Below are 23,690 nucleotides of genomic sequence, written 5' to 3' on the forward strand. Positions count from 1 at the left end.
CTGTGGGGAGGGAGGTCGGTACACGGCGCAGCTAGGAGGGTGCATATCTACTTAGAAGAGAAAATGAATCATGACAAGTACCTCAAACCTCATGGAATCTAGAAAAGCCACAGAATGTTTCCGTTACCGACTCTGGACGCCTTCAGGACACCTCTCAGGCCTCCCTCCCCTGCTCCCCACACTGACGCAGCCTGTGGGGATGGCCTTGGCAGCAGGATGGAGGTGTCCCGAGGGGGCGGGTGGGCCTCTGTCTTGGACTGGGGTGGGATGGGGACAAGCTGGTTTTGGGGGGAGGGGGTTCAAGAGAATGGGAGGTACCTTTGAGGCTGCATGCCGGGCCCTGTGTGAACACCCTGGGTGGCTCCTGGATTCTCTGAAGGAGGAGATGCTGTTATTATCCATGCCTCCAACACCAGGCCCACGGCTAAATCCCTGCCCAGGTCACACGCCGTGAGGGGAAGCACAGATCTGAAGCCAGGGCTCACCTACGGAGCCAGGCAGGCACCTGGTCAAAGGCCTGGGCCTGTGGTGGGAGGGATGCGCCCTGGGCAGGTCGGTGGTCCTGGCTGCTGGCCTCCCGGGGACCACGGTGGGCAGGAGGCAGGTGGTGGTGACCTCCCCCTTCCTGGATGGTGATTTCAGAGCAGGGCTTGCCCTCGCCACAGGATATTCTTGTGGCCCCTGGGGCAGAAGCAGCTGCTTGTGAATGGCTCCGGGTGAGGCGGGGGTCTCGGTCCCACAGATCCCCCTGAAGCTGGGACAGTTTGGCATGCTGATGGGGCTCATTGCCCCCTGCACCTGTGACTCTCACAGAAGGACGCGCGTGGCCTCCATGGACATCCTGTCCAGCTTGCTAGACCTGCACGGTACGGGGAGGACGGGCCTGGAGCAGGCCAAGGTGCTGCTGAGGGTGTCGGCAGTGGGGCTGGCCTGGCTGGGGGTGTGGCCACCCTGAGCGGGCAGGCGAGTACCCAGACCAGGGTGAGCACCAGAGGGGTGGAGGGCGGCCCAGCTCCAGGAGGCGCCATGGAAGCTTCTGGAAGGAGAGCTTTGTTGGTCAGTTCGACTCACTGAGGGCAGTGTCAGGCACTGAGGGCCCCTCTGGGACAGGTCAGCTCACAGGTGCCGAGGACGAGGCAGAACTAGGCAGAGATGAGCTCTGGGATATGCACTGTGGTGACCTCCTGTAGGGGGGCTTGCCTCTGGCCTGGCATCTCGCAGAGAGTCACAGGAGGGTCTCCCCAAGAGCAGGCATCTGAGCTCTGTGGGAGGTGTGTGTGGAGAGAGGAACCCCTGAGTGCACTCGAGAGGGTGGCCTGGGCTGCAGAGTCCGGGCCCATGAGGCAGGAGGGCGCCCCGAGACCTCGCTGATTGGTCTGGACCTGGGCTCCCACAGCAAGCCAGACCTGCTCCCCATGGGGCGCGTCCAAGGAGCTGGAGCTGGTGAAATGTAGGGAGGACCTTCAGGGCTCGGACACGGACAAGATTTTCTGTGCATCCTCCAGAATCGCCAAGGTGATGAGCCAGAAAGGTTGTGTGGGCTGCTGGTCCCGGGGAGTCTGGGCCATCTCGGGCGGGTATGGCACCTTCCTCAGGCCGGTGGCACAGCCCCATCCTCCTCTGGGGGTCCTGGTTTCCTTGTATCACCTCCATTTACAGGTCTGCAGTGTGCGGAGTCCCCACCAGGGCGTCTCCCGCCTGCCTCTGTCTCTGTGATACGCTACCCTGAGGGAGGGGGGAACGGGCCCTGCCCGCGGGCATTGGCACAGATCGTGCTGATGGTGCCCTGACCACTCACCAGGCCTCGCAGCCTCTTGGGGCTGCAGGGAGGAGGCTACTTGTCCTGCTGGGGCAGAAGTCCCTTGGGGGGAGGGGAGGGGCCGCAGGACAAGGTTGGAGGGTGCTGCAGGGCACAGGAGTCAGGACGGGGAGGGTTTGGGGTAGAGTTTTCTGTGTGGGGCTCAGGTCAGGTGATAAGGGGAGAAGTAGGAGTGACACCTGGAGGACACGAACGCCAGCTGAGTCCTGGGGCTTGGAGGGGTGCGCCTGAGCACGGCTGAGGTAGGGATGGAGAGACAGGAGGGAGAGGTTGCAGGGCCGGGGCCCCGCTGTGGGCAGAAGAGCAGGGGATGCCGCGGGGACAGGCAGGGGCGGGGTGGGCCTGCCATGGCTGCAGGACCCTGGGACGGCCGCTCTGGTCCTAGGTGGCGTGCATGGAGTTCAACTGCGACGAGGTGGTCTCGCTCATCCAGAAGCTCTGCGAGAACATCGGGGCCGTGGACCTGCAGCACGACAAGGCCTCTGTCACCTGGGTCGGCACCTTCCTCCAGATGCGGGCCAAGGAGCTGGAGGACAAGGTGGGGGGCTGGGGCGGGTGTCCGGGGCTGGGGGTGGAGGGCTGGGGGGGGCTGGGGCTGGGCAGGGAACGGGGCTGCTGCTGGAGGGGTGGGTGAGGACCCAGCCGCGCTTGCTGAGAGCACCTCCTCACCCCCTGGCCGTCGAGAAGAGGAGGTAGCAAATTAGAAAGAGGAAGAAACGAGTTGAGGGGAGTGGGTGGGCGAGCGGACCGTGGGCTGGTGGACCTGGCTCGCTCTCCAGAGGGTGCCACCTCCTGCCTGGCACAGGGAGACCCCAGAGGGTGTGCTGCAGGGGTCGCTGGACCAGAGTCCTGGAGGTAGGGGTGCTGTCGGCGAGGACGGGGCTCTGGGTGACGCCTGCCCCCCTGCAGGTGGCTGAGATCCTGGGCGCCATCCTGGTGCACCTGCCCGTCGTGGACCACCTGGAGGTGCGGCGCCTGCTCATCGAGGGCATCCTGCTGCTGGCCCACTACCACCAGGAGACCGTGCTCACGTCGCTCCTGAGGCAGCCCCTGCCCATGGAGAGGTGGGTGCCCAGACGTGGCTATGCCTCCTGTGCGGTGCAGATCGGGGCGGCCCGCCTCCACCGACGTGTCGGGGAAGATTGGCTGGTCACTCCCGGGCTGACCCTCGGGCGGGTCAGATACCCTGTGTGTCCCGCAGGAGGCCCCAGCCCTGGGGACAGTGGGAGGGATCCGGATCCCACCGCTTCTCACAAGTCTGGGTGCGTCCCTCCACCCTCTCTCTGTGGCCGCCCTTTCCTTCCCTGTGGAGGGTGGAGCTCGGGGTGCCCCCAAACTTGGGCTGCTCCAGGATAATCCACAGGCCGCGGCACCCAGCTGGCCGCTGTCTCTCGTCCCCTCAGGGGCAGCCCTGAGAAGGGAAGCGCTGGGCCAGGCACCCAGGGGACCAAGAGGCAGCCTCAGACCCCGGGGGGGCCTCATCGTGAAGCCGCCCCTCCCCTCACGCGTTTCCCAAACCAGTGCCCAGTTCCGTGTTTCTGTCCGTGTTGCACCAGCAGCTGGTGAGATCTCAGCCAATTAGGGGTGTGTGTTTGGGGTGGCACCCTAGGCATCAGGCGAGGGGCCCGAAAGACAAGGCAGCTGTCTCCTGAGCAGCCGAGACCAAGTTGCACCGGGAAGCGTGGAGCCTGTGGGGGGCAGCAGATGGAGGGGTCCTACCTTAAGAGGCTGGGAGCTGTTAGGGCATCTCCGTAAGCGAACACCTACGGTGAAATTCTTGTTCTAATTTAGCTTATACGAATCAAATCAGCCTTAAGTTGAGCGCCACAATCATAGAGTATAAAAAATAAAGTCAGATTTGTTTAAAAAAAAAAAAAGCTGAAAAAGAAAGCAAGTTTTCCTGCGTAGGAATTGTTTTAGTGCATTTATTATTCTGAAGGCTGAAAATTGATTGTCTCTGAGTCCGGGGGAGAGATGTTTCCGTATACACGTGCTCTTTTTTCTATCTAAGCCTCTTTTTCAAAAAGTTGCTGTGACCAGAGAAAAGAAAATCCCAGACAGAGGTGCAGCGTGGGCTGGGGTCCCCCCGCGGAGCTGCTCCCCCCCCGCCCCCCCCCCCCCCCCCCCCCCCCCCCCCCGGGAAGCCCCCAGCGGGCTAGTCACAGGGCAGTTATCTGGGGGGGAGACGTGTGAACAGGCTTTTCCCAGGTGGCTGGAGCTTTGAATTTCCGGCGGTGGCTCCTTCCCCTCCGGGTGTCGCCCTCCCCCCAGTAGTGCCTCCCAGCTCTAGCTGACCTTGGGGCGCAGCTCAAGGTCAGCGATAAACATTCATGCTTTGCTGTGTCTGCAAAAGCAAGCCTCAGGGAGGTGAGCTGGGTTTCTGCTCTTTTGTGATCTCAGCGTCTGAGAGCAAGGTTAACCCCGCTTCATGTCTTGGGGCTCACGTGGTTGTGTCTGGCCAGTGGCTGCGGGCTCGGAGGCCCAGCGCTCTCCCTTCCTTTCAGCCCTCACGATTTTTAACCTGTTCAGCTTGATCTCGTTGGACTTGTCCATTTAGAGCCCACAGAACTCACCTCCCTGTGTGCCCCAGGTCCCTTCCTGCCAGCAGGGCCACAGGATGGACGGGGCGGGGGGTCAGGACGCCCACACGGCGGTCTGGCAGCGTACCCCAGGCAGCCGCGTCGCCTCTTCTGAGGAATTAAGATGGGACAAAACTTCTCACATGTGCTGGGGGGAGGAAGCAATACCACCTCTACAGCTGGACAGTGTCCATGATATCATCAGACAGCAGGGGCCCCCTGAGGTCACCAAGCCATGACCTGGGGCGCCCCAAGGGGCTGTGGTTTTCCCAGGGGTGCCACAGAATGGCTGCATGGGAGTTCACTACATAACCTTCGGGGGCTCACCCCACCTCCCTGAGATTCAGCCTCCGGCATCCAGTCCCCACTCGGGTCCAGAGGGGCTATCACCTGCCAGGCGCACAGCAGGAGCCCCGAGCCTTGTCCTGTCTTTGGTCAGCCACCTGACGGAGGTGTGGCTGGCCGTGGCGGAGAACGTGCCCTTTGCCCGCGCCATGCTCCACGGACTGATGGGCCGGCTGCAGGTGAGGTTCTCGCCCCGGGTGAGCGCCACCTCCAAGGCGGACATCTGGCGCCTGGCTGCAGTGGACCCTCTGATGGTGAGTTGGGGCTGGCCCAGGCCTCCTGGGGGCTCCAAGGAGAGGCCCTCATGCCTCTCACCATTCTCTCTGCAGACCCTCTGCACCATCCACCTCCTGATCGAAAAGATGGACGTGGACGACAAGCTCCTGGACCTCTTCCCGGACCTCGTCTACACCCTCCTGCTGCAGCTCAGCAGCGGCCAGGGCCCGGAGGCCGCGTCGCCGGTCCTGAAGACCTGGAGGCTTGTCCACACTGCAACCCTGCCCGAGGAGATCAACCTGCAGAGGTGCCCGGGGCTGGGCCTTGGGCTGGACGCGGCCCTGGGAGTCCAAGAATCACCTCCACCGAGCGGCCCTCCTCACGCCCTCCTGGCTGGTCTTCTGAACCCCCTCGTGTGTCCAGAATGATTTCCAGACTGTGCAGACCGCCTCGCTCCCATGACGGCCCCCAGCCCCTTGAGCCCGCCCAGGTGGGTGCTCCCAGCGGGGCCGCTGCTTCATGGACGTGGCCCCGCTTCCTTCCAGGATCACGATCAAGTCCATGCAGCTTTTGTTTAAGAGACTCAAGAGTGAGCAGCTGGTGCAGAGCCTGGAGGAGCAGGGCGTGTGGGCCCTTCTGGAGGGCAGCTCCACCTTCCTGCAGGGAGTGGGCCTGCTGGCCAGGTGGGTGCCGGGTGCCCCCAGGAGGGCTGAGGGCCGGTGGGGGCAGCTCCCTGCTGGGAGAAAGGGGGTGGTCCAGGTGGCGGCTGAATGCCTCACTTCTGAGGGGTGGAGGCATGTGCAGGCCAAGGGGGTGGGGGGGTCACTTATTCCCCGCGCGCTGCTCCAGAGCCGGAATGTGAGGCCAGAGGCAGGACCGCAGAGGAGTCACGTCCAGGGGGCTTCACTCCGGCCCCTTTCACGAGAGGGTGATGGAGGGTGTTTCAGCAACACCCGACCGGCCCCCACCCCGGGCGAGGAGAGGGGCCCAGTGTGTTGGGGGTCGGGCGGCCGTCTAGGGAGGAGCGCAGCCCTGGCTGAGAGGCCCGCCCCGGCTCCGCAGGCTGTGCGCGCGCCTCGCGGGGCGCCACCGGCAGCGGCTGTCAGAGCTGGTGCTCGCGGGCCTGGCCTCGGAGGACCTGAGCTGCCGCGTCAGCAGCGCCGCCGTCTGCGTGGAGGTGAGGCGGGCGCGGGCCCCGGCTCCCCCGGCTCCTCTCCAGGCTCGGGGGCGCCCGCGAGGGGCCGGGACGCGCGGACCCCAGGAGAGGGACCCTCGGCGCCCCTGGGGCCCGGGCGCGGGCGCTCTCGGGGGAGGCTGAGGGGCCGGCGCGGGTGCGGTCCCTGGGGCCTGGCCGCCCCTCCCGCAGCCGGGGCGCTTAGGGGGTCCTGAGGAGTCGACCGGACGCCTTTTGGGAGACGCGTTCTGGTTGCACGACGCGCAGCCTCTCGCCTCACAGCGGCCACCGCGCCCGGAACACGCGGCCCGGAACCCCGCAGCGGGGCGCGAACCTGCGGCGCGGACGGCGGGCGGGGCTTAGCGAGGCCAGAGGGGCGGGGCTTAGCCAATGAGGGTCTCAGTGCACCTCTGATTGGTGGAAAGAATGCACGTGCCGCGCGGTGATTGGTGGAGCTGCAGCCCTGGGCGTGGCCGTGACCCGTCTTGGGGGGCCCTGGCTGTGTCCCCAGCCCCCCGCGCCCGGCTTACCCGAAGCCGCCCCAGCCGCCCCCCAGCTCCGGTGGGTGGGCCCCGAACTGGGGGAGCGGCGGCCTTTTTCCTTTTCTTATTTTATTTTTTTCTTAGCGGAACCAAACCTCAGTCCAGCGCGGCCTTTCCCTAAAGGATCCAGTGGCAGAGCTTCCTTGTCGAAGCTACCAATTTGGTGGTTTTCTTTAGGGTTATTTTAAAGACACACTCATGTGTGCACGCACGTGCATGTGTGCACGGCGCACACACACACACACACACACACTCACTCTCCCTGTGGGCCGAGGGCCTGACGTTGTGAGCATCTGGCTCCAGGCGCCCTGAGCCCCAGGCAGGGAAACTCGGGCACTTCTGTTCCCACACCGGAGTGGGGCGCGGCGCGGGCTCGTCCTGGCACCAGCCGCCTCACCCTAGCTGAAGAAATGAATGCGAGACCCGTGGGCGACGCTTACCCAGCATTTCCTCCGTATTTTCTTATTGGATCCCTGGGAGGCAGCATCACCCCTGTGTTGCAGAAGAGGGGAGGCCCCGGGGGCTGAGGGACAGGTGGGGCCCCACGGCCGTAGGGGCACCCCTCCCGCTCACAGGCGGCTCCAGGCATGAGAACCGCTCGCCCCCTCTTGGCCGAGAGCCGGGCCTCGGCGTGGGTGACTGCAAAGTTCTCTTTTCCAGTTCATGAGCCACCCGGTTCTGTACCAGGAGAAGCTGCTGAAGCCCGCGGTGCTGCTGCTGGAGAGGGGCGTGGGCCAGGAGGACGAGGCCCTGCGGGTGCTGTCCCTGCGCGCTCTTGGCAACATGGCCCTCGGCGCCCCCAAGAAGGTGCTGCCCCCGCCCTGAGCTGGGACCCGGGGTCCGGTGGGAGCGTCTCTGGCCAACCAGGTGGGGGCTGATGGCAGCTCGTGCCCCCAGGTGCGGCGGTACCGGAAGCTCTTGCTGGACAAGTGTCTGTGCTCCCTTCGGGAGCCGGGGAGCACCAGCGTGACCTCCGAGGGCATGGAGGCCCTGGCCAAAATCCTGGCGCAGCTCCGGGAGGGGGACATGGGCTGCTTCTTCGACGCCATCTCCGAGCGGTGCAGGGCCTTCTTCGACAACGTGCGTCCAGACGGGAGCCCTGCTCCGCCCGGGGCCTCCCCCGGGTCCCGTCCCCACCCGCAGTGTAACAGGCCCCTCTTTCTCCACGTCCTCTCCAGCACTTGTCGGGGGGCTTTTTAATAATATGAGCCATCTCGTGGGTGTGGGGTGACATGCCGGCGAGCGCTTATTCCCTACAGAAAAGATGTGCTCTGGGCAGAGAGGCCGCAGGTCCGGCCTGGAGCTGGTGCGCCCGTGGCCAGTGCTGGGGCCTTGTGAAGTAATATCTTGCCCTGTGGCCGCGGCACGCAGCTGTCTGGGGCCGCTGCTATTGGGGAATCAGCTTCCCCTTGGAGTTCCTTGTAGCCCGCAAGTCCTTTTGGGCACCGTGATGTGCTGGTGGGCCCTCGCCAGGCAGTGGGGCGGTGGGGGGCTTTCAGACCCAGCGCGAGCCGCCACCTGGGCAGGGAAGGTCCCGGACACCCGCATCACGCCCGCCCCCCGCGCCCTGCAGGGGAGGCTCCGTCCTGGTAGACGATCAGGATGAATGACCCAGAAGCTTCGCTGGGGCCCAGGCGTCTGCAGGGCGGTCACGGAGACCGGCTGGGCTTGTGCTAGGCCCGGGGCTTCCCGAATTTCAGGACTCGCTTGTCCGTCTCGGCCGCAGGAGAGCGAGCTGCTGCGTTTCCGAGCCTTCGTGCTCTTCGGGAAGCTGGCGAAGGTGGTCAGGATTTCCAAGAAGTACTTCTTCAAGGAGGAAGTGAAGAAAGCCTGGGTGGCCCTCATGCTGCACTGCCAGGACCCTTCCCCTGATGCGGCCCAAGTGAGACACCCCTCCTCTTTGTGTCCCCCAAAAGAGTAGACTTGGGGTCTGCTGGCTGGCCTGCCTCGCCTTCCTGGGGGCCCAGAGGCCACTGTCAGGTCAGCCGGGTGGGGAGGGCCTTTCTAGGGGACCCCTGGCCTGTGGCGGAGTCTTGGCTCTGGGGGCACAAGGCAGGGCTTCTGGCTTCTCCAGCCACCGCCTCCGCCGTCTCCCTCCCCCTCTGCCAGGTTCGATGGCCTTCCAGTCCCTTCCGCGTGTTGTGACGTCGTCATGTGTAAAGCTGCCCCGGGGTCTCTCACACCCCCTCCCCCAACTGAGGGGCAGGCTGTGGGGGCTGCAGGGGGGGTGTCTGGCTCTCCCTGCTCGGAGCCCCGTTCCTCTATTGCATTGGGGTGGGAGGGGGGCGACCCACGCCCTGTCTAACCCTGCGGGCCTGTGGCCCTGGCCTCCTACCTGTCTTCCCTATATAGGGGTGGTGGGGGCGTGGCTGGGAGTAGAGAGGTTCTGCCACCACCTCTTGTGCCCTAGAGGGTCCAGCTGGCCCCAAGTGAGGGGTGCCGACCAGCTCATTTGCCACGAGTGCCTTTGAGCCCCGTTGTGGGGTCACATGCGAAGCCCCCTCAGTCCTGTTACTGTGAGGGTGGGCGGTGTAGGTGGCGTCCGCGGGGAGGAGAGGGGTGTCCTGCACTCCGGCTCTGCTCTCATCCCGTCTCCCTGCCCGGCTCTGCGTGGGGGACACTGGGACCAGGGCAGGAGGTGTCTTGAGGAGACACCCCTCCTCACCAACCCTCATTTCCCCACCACCAACAAGCCCTTTCACCTTTTGGCAACATCCGTCCCCCGTGGGGACTTCAGGGAGGGCCTGCTGTCCCTCAGGAAGGAGCTCGGGAGAGTTTAATGTAGGGGCCACAACAGGGGGTGGGGGCAGAGGAGACCACAGGGGAGGCAGCTCAGGGCCAAAGCGTCTGTCTTTCCTGTCCGTGGGAATAGACTCCCCAACCTCTCTCCTGCCCTCTAACCTCGTTCAGTCCCCCACCCAGGAACCCCCCCGCCCCAGAAGACAGAGGCAGGGGTTCGGCTGCTGCATGGGGAGAGCTGGTGGGCAGCTCTGGGGACTGAGGGGTTTGCCCAGTCCAGCACCTGGGTTCCCACCCTGCTCCCTGGGGAGCAGGTCCCAGGCTGGGCTGCTGCGGGCATGATGTGCTGGCTCAGGGGGCGAGTGCTGCCCCCCAGAGGCCGTTTATAAAGAAATGCTAAACAGCCATGATGTGGAGGCCCCAGGCCCTGGGCCCACCCACCTGCCCGTCCATGGCTTCCTGAAAGGAAGCTTCCAGGGCCGCTCTCTGGCTCAGGGAACAGCAGCCCCACCTCGAGTGAAGCCCTGGGTCCACCTGACGCCGCCCTGTGTCCCGCAGGCCTGCACAGCTACCATGTTTCAGTGTCTGCACTTCTGGGGCTGGAAGGCCCTGGAGGGACCGAGGAGCCACAGTGACACCAGCTCGGCCGAGGACCTGACGGCTTTCCAGACAGCCCTGTGCTCTGTGCTGGTGAGGAAGCTCGGGGCGGCTGGTCCGGCGCCCTGCCGGGTGGCTTGGGGCCTAGGGGCACGGCTGCTGTCACCCGACATAATCTCTAGATGTGGCGTCGAGGGCAGAACAGAAGTGGAGCGCAAGTCACACCCCCTTTCTGAGTTTCCTGGCAGTCACAATAAGTGGCAAGTCAAGCCTAGTTAACACTAGATTTTATTTATCCCGACAGATTTGATTATTTATCAAATCACTGTCATTTCAACATGGATGGAGTAAATATAGAAATTGCTCGTGATAGCTTCCGTTTTGGGGGTACTGTCTCCAAAGTCTAGGAGGCACTTTGCCCTTCGTTGGAGTGGCTGGCCCTGTTTCAATGCTCAAGGGCGATGCACCCTCCCCTTGAGGCCTGACGGGCGGTCACAGGCCCCCAAGGACCTCGTATTGCCCAGTTACTAACGTGCTGTGTGACACTGGGATGGGCACTTGCCCTCTCTGGGCAGCCCTGCCCGCACCAGGTGGGAACGCGGGTCACAAACGTCGCCCCTCCGGGACCTCGTCCCCGGGGCTCGGCTGTCACCTGTTTCTTGCAGACTCAGAAGAAGCCTGCCGTTCTCTACGGCTTCCTGCTGGAGACAATGACGTACGTTAAAAGCAGCTTGTCCAGAATCAGAATCGCTTCTTGCAACCTGGCAGGTGAGGGTGGGCAGGTGTTGCTGAGGGGAGGGGCGGTGGCAGGACAGGACCAGCGCTGGGGCCCTCCCGTCGGCCCCGCCCCGGGCTCCCCAGCTGCCTGACGTCCACCGTGGTCCTCGGTCACGGAGCTGAGCCCCTCATGGGTAAAGCCGAGCCGCCCGCTGACCTCTGGGGTGACGCCGCGCTGGCTGTCGTTTAGGAATCATGCTGAAGCACTTGTCTGCGCAGTACCTGAGGAGGCTGGACCTGCCGGCGCTGCGGGACTGTGAGCGCGGAGAAGCCCCCGGGACCCTGGCTTGGGCTCAGGCCCAGACAGGGGGGACCCTTTGGGGGGCTTTCCAGAGAGACGGCTCTTTGACTGTGGAGCCATGTCCTCCCTGTGGCGTCTGCCCCTCTGCCTGGATTCCTTCTGAGGGTCCACACAGCCACCGGGTTCTGCGGGCGCGGGCTCGGCCCCAGGCACGGGTTGGGTGATGAGTGGACCCGTGCAGCTCCCCGGGCCGGTGACAGTAGTGACGGGTGGGGGGTCAGGTCCAAGCCTGCAGCCGCCACCACCCCCATCCCTGGGCCCAAGCGCCCTCCTGGCTTCCAGCAGCATGTGGGGCGCAGGGGGTCCTGATTCTGCCCTGTTTGCTCACTCCCAGCTCTCCAGGAGCTGCAGCTGGACTCGGATCCCAGCATCCGGAGGGCAGCCCTGGACACTCTCAAAACCTTGGACACCTGCAGTCAGCTGTGGCTTTTGGCTTCAGCCGAGGAAGCTTCCTAGGTGGCCCGGATGCCACCGCAGCGCAAACCGTTTTTAAGAGAGTTTGTATGAAAAGCATTGTTCTAAAGTAGAGACTGTCCCTTTCCATCCTCCAGTTGAAATAAACCTCCTTTGCCATTCGGAGTGCAGCTTTCTGACTCCCCCCATCATGCTGACACCCCAGAGCCAAGATAGAGGGCTGAGGACTCCGACTCCGCCGGTCATGTTTGTCCCGCTTTCCCAGGGGTGTGGACGTCACAGCTTCTCAGCCAGGACAGAAATCTACCCTCGTCCTCTCTGGCATTTCAGTCCTCCCCAGTTGATGGCAGCTTCCTCCAGCCTGGAGGTATCCGGGAGGGCTTCAGGGAGGAAGTGACAGGCCCGCCCCCGCCACCCTTCCCAGCCTCAGGGCCTGGAGCCATTAAAGTGCAAGTGGATGTTACAGTGAAGCCTGGAACAGAACCTGGAGGTCAAAAGGAGATGTGAGCCCCAAGTCTGAGAAACAGGCAGAGGGGACAGGAGAGCAGGAAATCTCCCCACACAGACTGCCTGCGGGATAGCTGTCCAGGATCAGGTAAAAGCCCGACAGGTCCTGCAGACCATTCCCACCCTCTGCTGGGCCCTATGGGGGAGGCTCTGCCCAGAGGCCCCGGCCACGGCTGCTTTGTGGCTCCCCTGGATCGGACAGACTCTGTTTCTGCCAAGAGACGGAGAGCGCTGCAGCGCCAACGCTCAGCCACCACGTGCTCCGGGGAAGGGCTGTGCCGCTCAGCACGTGTGTGGGGACACGGGCGGGCATTCACCCCCTGGGTCTGATTCCCTTCATGCCATGCACAGCAGCTCCAGATGGTTTATGGACCTAAGCTTGAAAAGCAAAAATGCAAGAGTAATTCTGATCCTTCGGGCTGAGTAAGTTTTCTTTAAAACATGACAGCAGAAACGAGAAAGGAAGGATCAAGTCCCCGGTGAAAAATGTAACTTCAGTATCAGAAATGGCAGTTCAATGCCTGATCGCAGGTAGCAGTGACTTGCGTTTTAAGCTCGGTGGGTGCCTATCAGTGGAAACTGACGGCAGTGACAAGCAAAGTGAAGAGAGTGCCCCGCACCCCGGGAAGACTCAAACTGATCCATGTGCACCCACCAGCGGCGCCGACGGGTGGTGGTGACGTGGGACACAGGCCTCATCCTGCCGGTCAGAGGGCAAAGTGGACTGGGGTTGGCAAAAGCCGTTGGGGAATAACTGGGGGAGTCCAAGGCAGGGATGTGGCCGATCCACGTGCAGCACACGCGAGCATGAGGCCCGTCACTGCAGGGGCAGGCGGGCGGCGACTTCATCCTGCCTCTGACCTTTTATTTAAAACAAAAAGTCCACGCCCTGTGGCAAAGTATTAACAGCTGACCCAGCACGGCCGGTCCCAGGGCTTTGTCACGGGGCCTGGTATCCGGTAGTTCACCCAGTCACCGCGCTGTCCTGCATGACGGCCAAGGGCGCGGGCCCCCACGGACTGTCCCCGCCATTTACGCCTAAAAACGCCAGAAAGCAGTTGTCACGAGTGAGCTGGGCATCGGGCGGCCCCTCGCGCGGAGGGTGCTGGGCCCTGGAAGGCCACACACCGCGTCTCCCTGCCTGGGCTCACGGCAGGGCTTCAGGGCCTCGGTGAGGGAGACCCCGCGGGACAGGCCACATTTAAAGGGGCACGAGAAACCGGGTGCGTGGAGGGCAGCAGGGGCGCGTCTTCATTGATCAACTTTATTCAAATAACTTCTACACCGAGAGCTCGGAGTCATCTCAGCGGAAGCGATTTCATTGCCGTCCGCTGTGGTGGGCAGAAGCGAAGCAAGTCCTCACCCACGCTCAGCGCTAAAGACCAAGCGAGAAGAAAAACACGCGCGAGGGGCGGAGGGACGGCGCTGCCAGCAACTCGGCTGCAGATGTCCAGCTGCCAGTTCTTCCCGCACAAACTCACTTTTCTCTTCCGTCCTGAAAGACGTGTGGTTCTCTCCTCTAGGGGAAAAGAAAGGGATTTCGGTCAAATCTCACTACAATGCCTAGGCAGGCCGAAGACTTAACTGAGACGCCAGCCACTGAGATTCCCTCCGTAGCCCCGGCGCGTGGGGAGGATGGCCACGTGTTGATGTTGTGCTCTAAGAAGCCACCAAAGGCCTCTGGGGCGGCCACCGTGACTCGCCAGCTCTGGGGGAGGGAGAGCAAACTGGGGGAGGCGTGGGGCCAGGGTGGGAGTGTGAGGCACTGGCAGGAGGGGGTGAGTGTGCCAGGCTGAGGTGTGGACGGGCAGGGACAGCAGGACCTGGGCGTGGAGCTGTCCAGGCACCGGGGGAGGAGCCTCAGGGGGGCCCTTGGGCTGAGCTGCTTTGGTGAAAGGCCCCCATCAGTCTCCCTGCAGCCCTGACCCCAGGAGGGGTGCTGCCTGTCACCGTCCCCACAATGAAACCCGGGGCTCCTAGACAGGAGGGCGCATCCCCTCGCGGTCTGTGGCCTGCTGCTGGCCAGCTCTCGGGAGGTGCTGGGCATGGAAATGGATGCACCAAAGCCAAACCTGGAGTTTCTGGAATTACGTGGTCTGCACAGATAGATGGGGGTGGGCAGAGATGAGCCCCACGGCCAGAGCTCAGCTGGGAGCTTGGGGCCCCCCGGGTGCTCTGCCCCTCCCAGGACACCCTGCGAGCAGAGTACTCCTTCCAGGTCATGGTGTCTCACGGCTGCTTCCTGAGGGTGAGTGGCGGAGGCCACACAGGAGTCGGGCAGGGGCGGCGAGTGCACGCTCAGTGAGGCGTCTCGGCAACCCCCAAAGGCCTTCCAGGGGCCAGTGAGACAGGGGAGACCCCTCTGAGCTCCACCCGGATGTGGCTGGCGCAGGGCGGGGGCTTGCCTGGCTGACTGCAGAGGGAGGAGAGGAATCTGGGCGAGAGCTCGGAGAATCCACGCGAGTCCAGTTATAAACACGCGCGCGCACCCGACAGAGGGACGCACCTTTGCTTCCTCCAGGCCGGGCTCCACGGAGCGGCCCTCCTTCCCTGGTCTCGGGATGGCCCCGCTCGCCACTCGCCAGGAATCCGGGGCCTTGGTCCAGCGGCCGCACACCTGAGGGTCCGACAACCGGCGGCGTTTTGCAGGGCAGGGAGGGTCTCCCCGGGCGTTGGCCGCGAACCACGCCAAGGGCCGCACCTCGATGGGAGTTGGGCACAGCGGGCCTTTCAGGCTCCACCAGGACGGGGCCCACTTTTGGGACTCCGGGAAGCCGGAGCCTGAGTTTGACTTTCTGGAGGAGCCTTCCTGTTGGTAGCGGACGTCCACCCTTGCCGTACCCAGAGACGTGCCTGGCCTCGGAGGTGCCTTTGTGTGCTCTGGAGACTTTGCTTGATATTTTTCATGAAGTTTGTCAAATTGTTCTTTAATTTCATTGCAGCGAGCCCGCCCGTAGCTAAGTTGCGTGCCGGGCAGCGAGAGCGCTTTGGTGGGTGACATCGACATCCTGAGCCGTCCGAGATCGCGTGCTTGAAAGAGGAGAGACTGGCGTCTGGGGCAGCCCGGGCTTGGCGCGGTGTGCGGCGAGGGGCCACCTGCTCCCGCGGGCCTTCCGCCCAGGCTCTCGAAAGCCTCACATAACCTCTTTGCCTTGGTTTTCCCGAGGGGTGTGCCGGGCTGGTGGGTCCCTAGGCTGTGACGGCCTCCAGGACTCTCGGGGCCACCTCTGGGCACGTCCACCACCGAGGAGGCCGGGGGGAGAGCCCGGCAGGGCTGGTTCCCAGGACTCCGGCAAAATTCCCGATGAAGCTTCTCGAATTTGACCTCGATCTCCCGGCAATGACTTCTTCCCTCACACTGCAGTATTCTTGGTCTGGAAACCACTTTCACTGGAGAAATTAACCACTTTAACGTCATAAATCTATTCTCCTGATCCAGGCGCCGCCCGGCACTGGGATCTAAGAAAGTCCAGGAGGAGTATGGCCGCAGTGCCCCTGTCACCTCGTTGCCCGCAGCACCTGGCTGCTGGCTCAGCCGGCAGCCCTGGATAGCAGCTCTCCCCGGCCTTATGGTTCTCCTGGGGCCGGTATGGGACAGCAGGTTCCCACAGTCTCTCAGGGCTCCCTGCCCTGGCCCCGGCTCGGAAGGGGGTGATATTCTCTCCCGGGGGCCCCTCCCGGCATGCCTGCCTCCCTGGCAGGCCGACCTGTTCACCCTGCTCTTCCACCTCCTCCTGGAGCCCCAGTTCTGCAGGATGAACGTCTTGGTGGAGATGATGCAGGACGGCCGGGCGCTCAGCAGCCGGCTCATGGAGTGCAGCATGCCCTCGTACAGGTCGCTGAGCGTCGCGCTGCAGATGTCGGCCTCACAGCCCTGGCTGCTCAAGAAGCTGTCGCCGCTGACCTCTTGCAAGGAGAGACTGTCGTTGTGAGGCACGATGGCCATGTGTACTGGGCAGGGACGTGAGGGCGGGCCCTCTCCAGGAGACGAAGCCTGGTGGGTTGGGCCCCCGCAGGGTCCTGGAGAAAACACACAAGGGTGAGGTCCTACCATTCATATCTGTCCACATGCGAAGACCAGGGGAAGGAAGACAGGAGCACGCTGTAAGGCCTTTCTTCTAAGCAGTACAAAAAATAAAAACCGAAACAAAACAAAAAACTGCAAATATTTGAGAACAGACTTTCCTCATAGATTTCTTTCTAGCATGAAAATCAAACTGCTGCTCTTCACCTGCCTTTCCAAAAGTTTTCCTTGAAGGTGGATGCTTGTCAGAGGTTAGAGACCAGAAAATGATGACATTGTTCATCCAGGGGTGTGTGGGGGTGTGTGTGTTTGGGGGGGGGGGGGGTCTCCTAAAGATGCCTCTTCAGACAGTTTTGACTGTCCCATCCCATGAAATGTTTTATATCATGACAGAAATGAAACGGAACCAATAAGGACAGGGGTAGCTTTAGAACTGAACACAGACCGCAAAGACGGGCCTGACTGTATGTACCTGAACAACCCTGCGCACGAGACGCTGGGCATGCTAAGGCAGAAGAGCTGCTTGGAGACCTTTCAAACTGCCGGGCAGGGTGGTGACGGGAGGCACAATTCTGCAGCTTCTCTGGGCTGCTCGACCAACGGCGGCGTGGACTGTGCGAGCTACGTACATTATAGGTGGTGACACCCAGCCCGGGGGAGTGGCTACGGTGGGTGGGGAGGTGTTTCCTCAGCATGCAAGGGGCTCCCCCAGGCTGAGCATGGAGCCCAATGCTGGCATGGCTTCGACCATGTGAATTAAAAAAGTCCTAACTTCTCGCTGATCCCAGAAAAGTGAAAAGATAAATGTGTGGGGATGTAAAGAGAAAAAAGGAGGGAGATGAGATGGCTGATGGAGACACGCAGAAGGAGCACAGGGCTGGCTCGCCAGCACCACCTCAGCCATGCTCAAGACCGGGGGACAGAGGTTGTTGGGGTCAAGTCACCCACAGGTGACTCCCAGAACAATGCTGTGAGGTGAGAAACTGGGCAAGAGCTTCCTAACTCGGCACCAGGCTGTGTCACCAACCAGGGGACAGATGACGGGGTCCTGAGGACACAAGCACAACAACACCTATGGAGTATTTACCCAAAAATGTCGGACGTGAACTTAAGCACGAGGAAACAAACGAGTTCAGGCCAGTGCAAAACCAGGGCCCTTGCAGAAAGCCACTGAATGGAAGTGGACTCCAGAGGAGGCAATGAGGTGTGGGTGACACCTGGGCGGACCCTGTCTGTTAAACCAGCAAGGAGGCCATGCAGGACATCGCTGGGAACAACGGGCTGTGGCCACCCGCTGGGGTCCATCCGCTCGAAGTCCTGTGCAAGAGGACGAGGCTGCCGGGAGGTCCCTGAAGCAGTCAGGGCTGAACACAAAGAAATATATGGTATGTGTGTGCACGCACACGCGTGTGTGTATGTGAAAAACCAAAGTGACAACATGTAACTGCCATAACGTAGATGAAGGCTATTTACTGTGGCTTTAAAAATGTTCGAAATACTAAACTGGGATAAAAAGCTAATCGACAGCAGCCAGAATCCCAGCAGGGAAAGGCTGCTCGTTTTAAGTGTCCTAATAATTGACCTATGAAACAAAGGGGGCCCCAGCAGCTGATAAGACATGCATGGCAAATGGGGGTACCCCAAGTAAGGGGTGGCATAGCTGTCCCTGAAGCCAATGGGACATGCTGTCACACTCACCACAGGGAGGCCCGGCGGGCGAGGCCAGTGCGGGGACTAGGGACACGGACTTGTCATGAGCATCTCCGTCATCGGGACACTGGAAGCAAAGCAAAGGCTCCGTCACACAGGTGAGTCAGGCCGACCCCGGGAGCCCTGCGTAGGTCCTGCCCCAAAGCCAGGCCCTCAGGTGGTGAGGCGCTGCGGCCCCCTCAGGCGACTGCACCCCGGTCCAGCAGGGACAGTGGTGATGACAGTGTGACTGCAGGGTCAGGGCTGTTTTGTTTTAAAAGGAATGATTTTTTTTCAGCTGCTGTACTTCACCACGCCAAATAAACAGGAGTGCTTTGTCTGACCTCACCCTCTCTCTCTCATACACACACACACTCTGACAAGCGCCAAGGTCAGAATCACATCACCGTGGCGGCCAATTACAAGCCTGCCGTGGTGGGACGGAGGCTCCCAATCCTCCTGTCCACAGGCTCAGTGTGGGCCCGCTGCCAGCTAGACTTTGCTGGCCCGAGTGGCTCAGGGGCCATCACCGAGGCCAGGAGGCTGTGCTTCTGGGCAGCAGTGGGGCAAGTCAGCGCCGCCCTCCCGCTGTTTCAGCAGGGGCCTGGCGCGGTCAGCCTGAGTGAGGCAACACTCCCGGTTGTGCCTTGACTTGGGCCCAAAGGGGGCACCTGCTCAGGGAACAGAAACCCACACAGGAACAGCCACGGGCTGGGCCTCCAGCCGTGGAGGGACAGTACCCAGGAGCTTTTGTCCAGGGGATCCAATAGCCCTTCTTTGTCCAGTTGCACTCTGCCAGCAAGCTGGAGCTAGTGGACAGTGGGTGGAGAAAACCTACTGCTGAGACGGGTCTCCCTCCACCCCTGACCTGCAGGACAGTGTTGGAGACCTCAGGGCGAAGGGAGAAGCACCCTCGGACTTCCTCGGGTTCAGGGGCCCTCAGACACTGGCTTCTCTTGTCCCTGTAAGTTTGCTGCCTCTGGGCTGAACGATTCATCCAACAACATGTACTTCCTAGTGATCTGCTATGAAGATGGCCTGTGTGTTCTGAAGAGTAATGTCAGGAGGTGGGGGAGAGCTGGGTCCTGTCTTCACTGGCCTCCACAAAGCTGGGAGGCTGCTCAGTGGGAGGTGGAGGCCCAGCACGCTGCCCCCTCACAGGGCTTCACGGCAGCACGGCTGCCTGGCAGCTGGCACAGGACCCTGCCGCCCTGCCAGCCTGGTCTTCCAGGGGAGGGAGCCAGTGGGGGCTTCCCTGATGGTGCAGCTGAAAACCCCTCTACCCAGGCCTCTCTGACCTGCCCTAGAGCACCCCGAGGTTCCCGATAGCGTGGCTGGAGCAGGCCTGGAGCCTTTTCTCAGAGGGAGCCTGTGAGCCTGTAGTTTGGAAGCCCCCCTTTTAGGTGGTCTCTGCAGGACGCTCCCACCTCTGCAGCGTCTCCAGGGCACGACTTCATTACGAAAAGGCAAATTCTGGGGAAGAATTTACCTCTTCATCCTGTAGCAGGGAATCCACTTGGGTCAAGTATTTCCTTCTTAGCTCGTTCTCCAAAGGACTCTGAGGCTCTGCAGGCTGAGCAGAAAGAACAGTCAGCGTGGACAAGTTTCGGGCTTGGCAGGGCCTGAGTCCTGGACAAACCCCGCTGGAAGTCGCCCTCACCTTGGGCAGCGCCAAGGGGTCCAGCCCTCTGCTCATGTACCTGCCCCCAAAATCTGACCTAGGGACTCACTAGCGAGAACCCAAAAGACATAAAAAGACAACACCCCACCCCCCAAAACAAAACAACACCCTAAGCCCCAAACCACCAGGAGAGGTTTATCAGCATCGCTGGGATGGGCACCATGCAACCCACAACTGCTCTGCAGGTTAGGACTTGCCCAGGAACTGGCCCATCTGTGCTGCCAACACCCAGGGCTCCAGCCACCCGCCCACCTTCCACTGGGCCGAGGGGTGTTGCCCTCACGCTCTGCACCCCTGTGGGGCCGAGCCAGGGGTTGGAGCACAGACAGGGACCACAGCTCAGCTCTTTAAAGCCGGCACCTGCTTCTTCCTTGCTGCCACCCTGCAGAAGGCGTCGGTTGACAGCACCTCCCCTCCCTGGAGCACCCCCTTATCCAGGGAGACAAGGTCGTCGCGGGTGGAAGGGTGAGCCCGCGCACACAGCAACGGGGCCTCAGGCAGCAGGCATTCCAGCAGTCGACCCCATGAGGACTGCCTGCCATAAGCCATGGGGGTGTCTACCCCAAGGACAGAGACAAGTTGACGCTCTCCTCCCACAGGAGATGGGGGTCGGCTCGGGTAACACGGCCCGCCCAGCGCTGTGACTTGGCACTACAGGGCTCTCGAGGGTGACCTGGAGGAGCTTCTGGAACACTCCCCACAAATCTCTAAAGTGAAGCTTAGCTGAGAACCCACCCCCAGCACTGGGGTCCAGTAAGGCAAAGGGCCTGCTGGGCCAGCTCTCCCTGCAAAGAAATCCCGCAACAATCCCAAGTACAGTAGAGCAGGCTCCAGGGGCAGAGGGATATAGACAGGGCCAGGCATCTGGGGTGGGGGTATCCTGGGACTCGAGGTGGGTGGAGAGGTGAAAAGCAAGCACAGAAGGGGGCTTGGAGGGCCCTGGGGAAGATGTGCACTTGCCTGCCAAGCCCACCCCCCACCACAGGCAGGACTCACCACCCAGGATCCAGCAACCACATCTTCCTCGAACAAAGTGGCGTCAGTGTCGCTGCTTTTTGGATCTGCGAGCGAAGAGGCACTCTTGTCACAGGCTTTAAAAAAGTGCATTTTTCTCGTGAGGGTGGTTTCTGCACCAACGACTGTGTCCCCGTGAAAGGTCCTATACCTGCCAGAGTGCTGCCCGCGAGGGCACAGTGCGTGGCTGTTCCAGAGCCTCCCGGCACAGGCAGGGGCCTCAGCGACAGGGAGAAGCGGCTTTCACACCACCCCCAGCTCCCCCTGACCTCCGATGCTAAAACCTTCCACGAGGGAGGGTCCCTGGCCTGTGCCTGATGGGTCAGCCAGGAGAACAGGCGGGCCCGAGGGAGGGCAAGGAGGCCCAGGAGAGCCCACCGGGCCGCTCTGCAGAAGTCAGCAGTTTGCAGCGACCCCGCAGGGCAACTCTCCCATCGAATTAAAAATTTAAACTTTCTGGTATAAAGTAAAACCAATTAAACAAACAGAAAAATAATAATATGTGTTCATTATTCAGGAGACGTTGACTGTGTGCGCGCGTCAAACAGCAAGGAAGTAACTGGGCAAGACAGCGCCCCGGAGCTCACAGGGAAATAACCAGCACGTGCAGGCGTTTCGTAGAAAATGCTAATGAGGAGCCACACTTGAATTGCTTTAATGGAGACCGGTGGGGCCCAGACCCCCCAGACGCTGCCCGCCAGCCCCGACACTCACCCTCTCTCCTGCATGTGCCAGGGGCGGGCGGTGGGTGGCTGCCGGCCGGGGTGCGTATGGGGCCTCCTCTTCTGCTGACCGTCTCCTCGGGGGAGTCCTTGAAATGCAGGAGTCGACAAAGACGTGGGGTTTCAGTAAGGACACCCTACAACGCTTTCTCAGCAGGGGAGAGGGCTGATGTCACCTGACTGCTTGTGCCCTCCAGGACAAAAGGCCTCGAAACTCCTAGGAGACAGAGCAGAGGCTCTCCCTTTGGGCACGCCAAGGGCTGCACTTCAGAAAACACCTAGAGGGTGAGCCCTGGAGCAGGATGAGCGAGGCCTCAGGTAACAATGGAGGGGCCGACCCTGGCCCATGTTAAACAGGGCAAACTGTCACTGGGTCCCCGGGATCACCCCTGGGGTCCCTGGTCTGTATCTTGACCATGTGTTGGCCTCCAGGACTTGAGGCCAGAAGCTTCAGCGGCACTGAGAAGCCAGGCGACGCCTCAGCTGGGCTAGGAAGCTCAGCGGTCCTGGCCGGTTCATGCCGAGGCGCAGCCAGGGCCCTTCTGCTGTCTGCAGCCTCCCACCTGCTGCTGGTGTCCTGACAGTCCTTATAGTCCCCGATGGGCTTGCATCAGTGCAACTGGAGACAACAGGTTAGCAACGATGTTTCAGGAACCCTCACCCTACGATCTTGCTCCTATAGGGGTGCCCCGAGTCCTCTCTAAGGGTTAGGGGCTTGGGGCTGCCCGTACCACTGAGCATTGGCCTCCTGCCTGGGAACACCTCTGCCTCACCTCAGGCAGGTGGGCCTGGGGCAGCTTGCGGGGCTGCTTTGTGATGGATGGATGAACTTGGTTGAGAACTGGGGGTGGGGGGAAGCAGCCAATCCCACATCTCTGACTGGCAGCTTTGCAAGCTTGCAGCTGTGGCTGGAGAGGGGGCTGAGGAGGGTTAGCTCACCGACCTGGCCTGGCACGTGGGGCCCAGGAGTTAGCCCCAGCCTGTGGCAGGGGAAACACAGGGGCGGGGAAGCCTTAAGCACCACTCAGTTCCTGCATTTGACAAGCACAGAAGAAATACGTCTCCACAAATCCTCAAGAACAGGAAAAGAGTTGTGAGGGTGAGAAAACCCACAGAACAACGGCCCGGGGGGACTCCTGGCAGCTGCAGCTCACACACACCTCGTTCACACGCGTTTCACATACCTGCACCTGAGCTTTGCTTCCTTTCTTTACTAGTCCTCCGCCCCAAATCCTCAAGCCTGAGAGAAAGAAGAAGAAAACAGTCATGCAAGTAACTTGGAACAGAGTTTTGTCCCAGCCGCACTCAACGGAGACCCAAGTGACCGGCGAGGGCCGAGGTCCGGGGACTCCCGTCCAGCCCCGCATCTAGGAACCTTCCGAGCCTGCCCCACAGCCCTCGCGACAGGACGACCGGCCGGGAGGGCATCTTTTTAAAAAGATTTATTTATACAAGAACCAGAGCACAGGCCAGAGGTGTGGGGGTGAGAGGACTCGCCAGAGACAGAGCGGGGAGCAGAACAGGCGGAATGACTGGAATCCACACCTGAGGGGAGCGGGGGGGGGGGGCAGGACGGGTCTGCCGCGCCGTGTGGGTATCTCCCCGGCCCCGGGGCGCGAACCCGCGCCCAGGCGCCCTCAGCGCTGCTCTAAGAGGCCGGCGGGGAACGCGCGCCTCGGTCGCTCACGGCCCCCCGGCGCGCCCCCACCCCGGCCCGCCCGGCCCGCGGGGCGCCTACCCTGCGGCGTGGCGTAGGTCAGCGTGGCCAGGTGCACGAGCGGCGCGTCCTCGAAGGGCTGGTCGTACTGCGGGGGGGGGGGGGGGTGCGTCAGCCCCGGGCGCCCGCCCCGCGCCCCCCGCCCGCGCCCCCCGCCGGCCGGCGCGCCCACCTTCTCCAGCAGCTGCCGCATGCGCCTCTGGAAGCGGCGCCGGCTGTCCCGGAGGCGCCGCAGCAGCAGGTGGTCGCCCATGACGCGGCGCGCGCGGCCCGGCCCCGGCCCTCAGCCCCGCGCGCGCCGCCCGCCGCCCGTTCAAACGGCAGGCCCGCCCCGCCCCGCCCCCCCCCGGCCTCCCGCTGGCTGGCGGCGAGGGCGGGCGCTGATTGGGCCTTTCAAACGCGTTTGCGCATTTTTTTTTTTCCCCCGTCAATGGCCAATCCGCGCCCGAGTTTCCGGTCCCGCCCCCACCCGGTCCGACGCGCGCGGGCGCCGGCGCGAGGGGTCCTTGCGCGCGTGCGCACGACGCGGGCGGGGCGGGGCGCGCGTGGGCTGCCCGTCACTTCCGGTGTGCTCCCGGGAGTCCGCGGGGCCGCGCGACGTCGCCCCGCCTTCCCTAGGCGGGCTCCCCGTCCCCCCCCGTCCCTCCCCCTCCCCCCGAATCACCCGCACGGAAGGGAAAGCGAGTATTTTGGGAAAGACCCGAAATGCCGCAGGCAGAGCGCGGGAAGGGACGGCCGGCTCCGCCCAACCCCCCCGCCCCGCCTCTGGGGCCTCAGGGCCGGCGGGCCCCCCCCCCCCCCCCCCCCCCCCCCCGGCTTCACAGCCCCACGGG

General features: G+C 62.6%; 2 protein-coding genes across 3 annotated transcripts in view; one reads left to right on the plus strand and one right to left on the minus strand.

The window, feature by feature from the left end:
* MROH2A (maestro heat like repeat family member 2A) overlaps positions 1-13,090 on the plus strand; it is a 43,713-nt gene extending 30,623 nt beyond the window's left edge. The window contains exons 28-42 of the mRNA XM_037524256.1: positions 743-866; positions 1,397-1,515; positions 2,205-2,357; positions 2,729-2,883; positions 4,838-4,997; positions 5,073-5,266; positions 5,505-5,642; positions 6,022-6,136; positions 7,336-7,482; positions 7,573-7,755; positions 8,402-8,557; positions 9,973-10,104; positions 10,677-10,779; positions 10,979-11,044; positions 11,424-13,090. Of these exons, the coding sequence (XP_037380153.1) occupies positions 743-866; positions 1,397-1,515; positions 2,205-2,357; positions 2,729-2,883; positions 4,838-4,997; positions 5,073-5,266; positions 5,505-5,642; positions 6,022-6,136; positions 7,336-7,482; positions 7,573-7,755; positions 8,402-8,557; positions 9,973-10,104; positions 10,677-10,779; positions 10,979-11,044; positions 11,424-11,545 (2,067 nt within the window). The 3' untranslated portion in view covers positions 11,546-13,090. The remainder of the gene's footprint in view (positions 1-742; positions 867-1,396; positions 1,516-2,204; positions 2,358-2,728; positions 2,884-4,837; positions 4,998-5,072; positions 5,267-5,504; positions 5,643-6,021; positions 6,137-7,335; positions 7,483-7,572; positions 7,756-8,401; positions 8,558-9,972; positions 10,105-10,676; positions 10,780-10,978; positions 11,045-11,423) is intronic.
* Positions 10,299-23,117, minus strand: HJURP (Holliday junction recognition protein). 2 transcript variants are annotated; one of them, XM_037524258.2, is made up of 9 exons: positions 23,030-23,117; positions 22,879-22,945; positions 22,325-22,380; positions 21,133-21,229; positions 20,401-20,465; positions 19,213-19,296; positions 17,733-17,811; positions 14,517-16,030; positions 10,299-13,529 (listed from the first exon to the last, which is right to left on the minus strand). In XM_037524258.2, exons 1-9 carry the CDS (start codon positions 23,108-23,110, stop codon positions 13,488-13,490), a joined length of 2,085 nt encoding a protein of 694 aa, XP_037380155.1. In that variant the 5' UTR covers positions 23,111-23,117; the 3' UTR covers positions 10,299-13,487. The 2 variants fall into 2 exon arrangements, with proteins under 2 accessions (XP_037380155.1, XP_037380154.1); XM_037524257.2 differs by having other exon boundaries at positions 20,401-20,495.
* Positions 23,118-23,690: the final 573 nt, after the last annotated feature.

The sequence above is a fragment of the Talpa occidentalis genome, unplaced genomic scaffold (assembly GCF_014898055.3).
Source record: "Talpa occidentalis isolate TD23 unplaced genomic scaffold, MPIMG_talOcc4v2.1 talOcc4.3, whole genome shotgun sequence".
NCBI lineage: Eukaryota > Metazoa > Chordata > Mammalia > Eulipotyphla > Talpidae > Talpa > Talpa occidentalis.

Excerpts from the sequence above, each read along its gene's own strand:
- HJURP (XM_037524257.2), bottom strand. The coding sequence starts at position 23,110 with ATGGGCGACCACCTGCTGCTGCGGCGCCTCCGGGACAGCCGGCGCCGC. Across the intron at positions 22,946-23,029 it reads TGCGGCAGCTGCTGGAGAAG|TACGACCAGCCCTTCGAGGA; the intron begins GTGGGCGCGCCG and ends CCCCCCCCGCAG. Across the intron at positions 20,496-21,132 it reads TGGCACATGCAGGAGAGAGG|CCTGTGACAAGAGTGCCTCT; the intron begins GTGAGTGTCGGG and ends ACTTTTTTAAAG.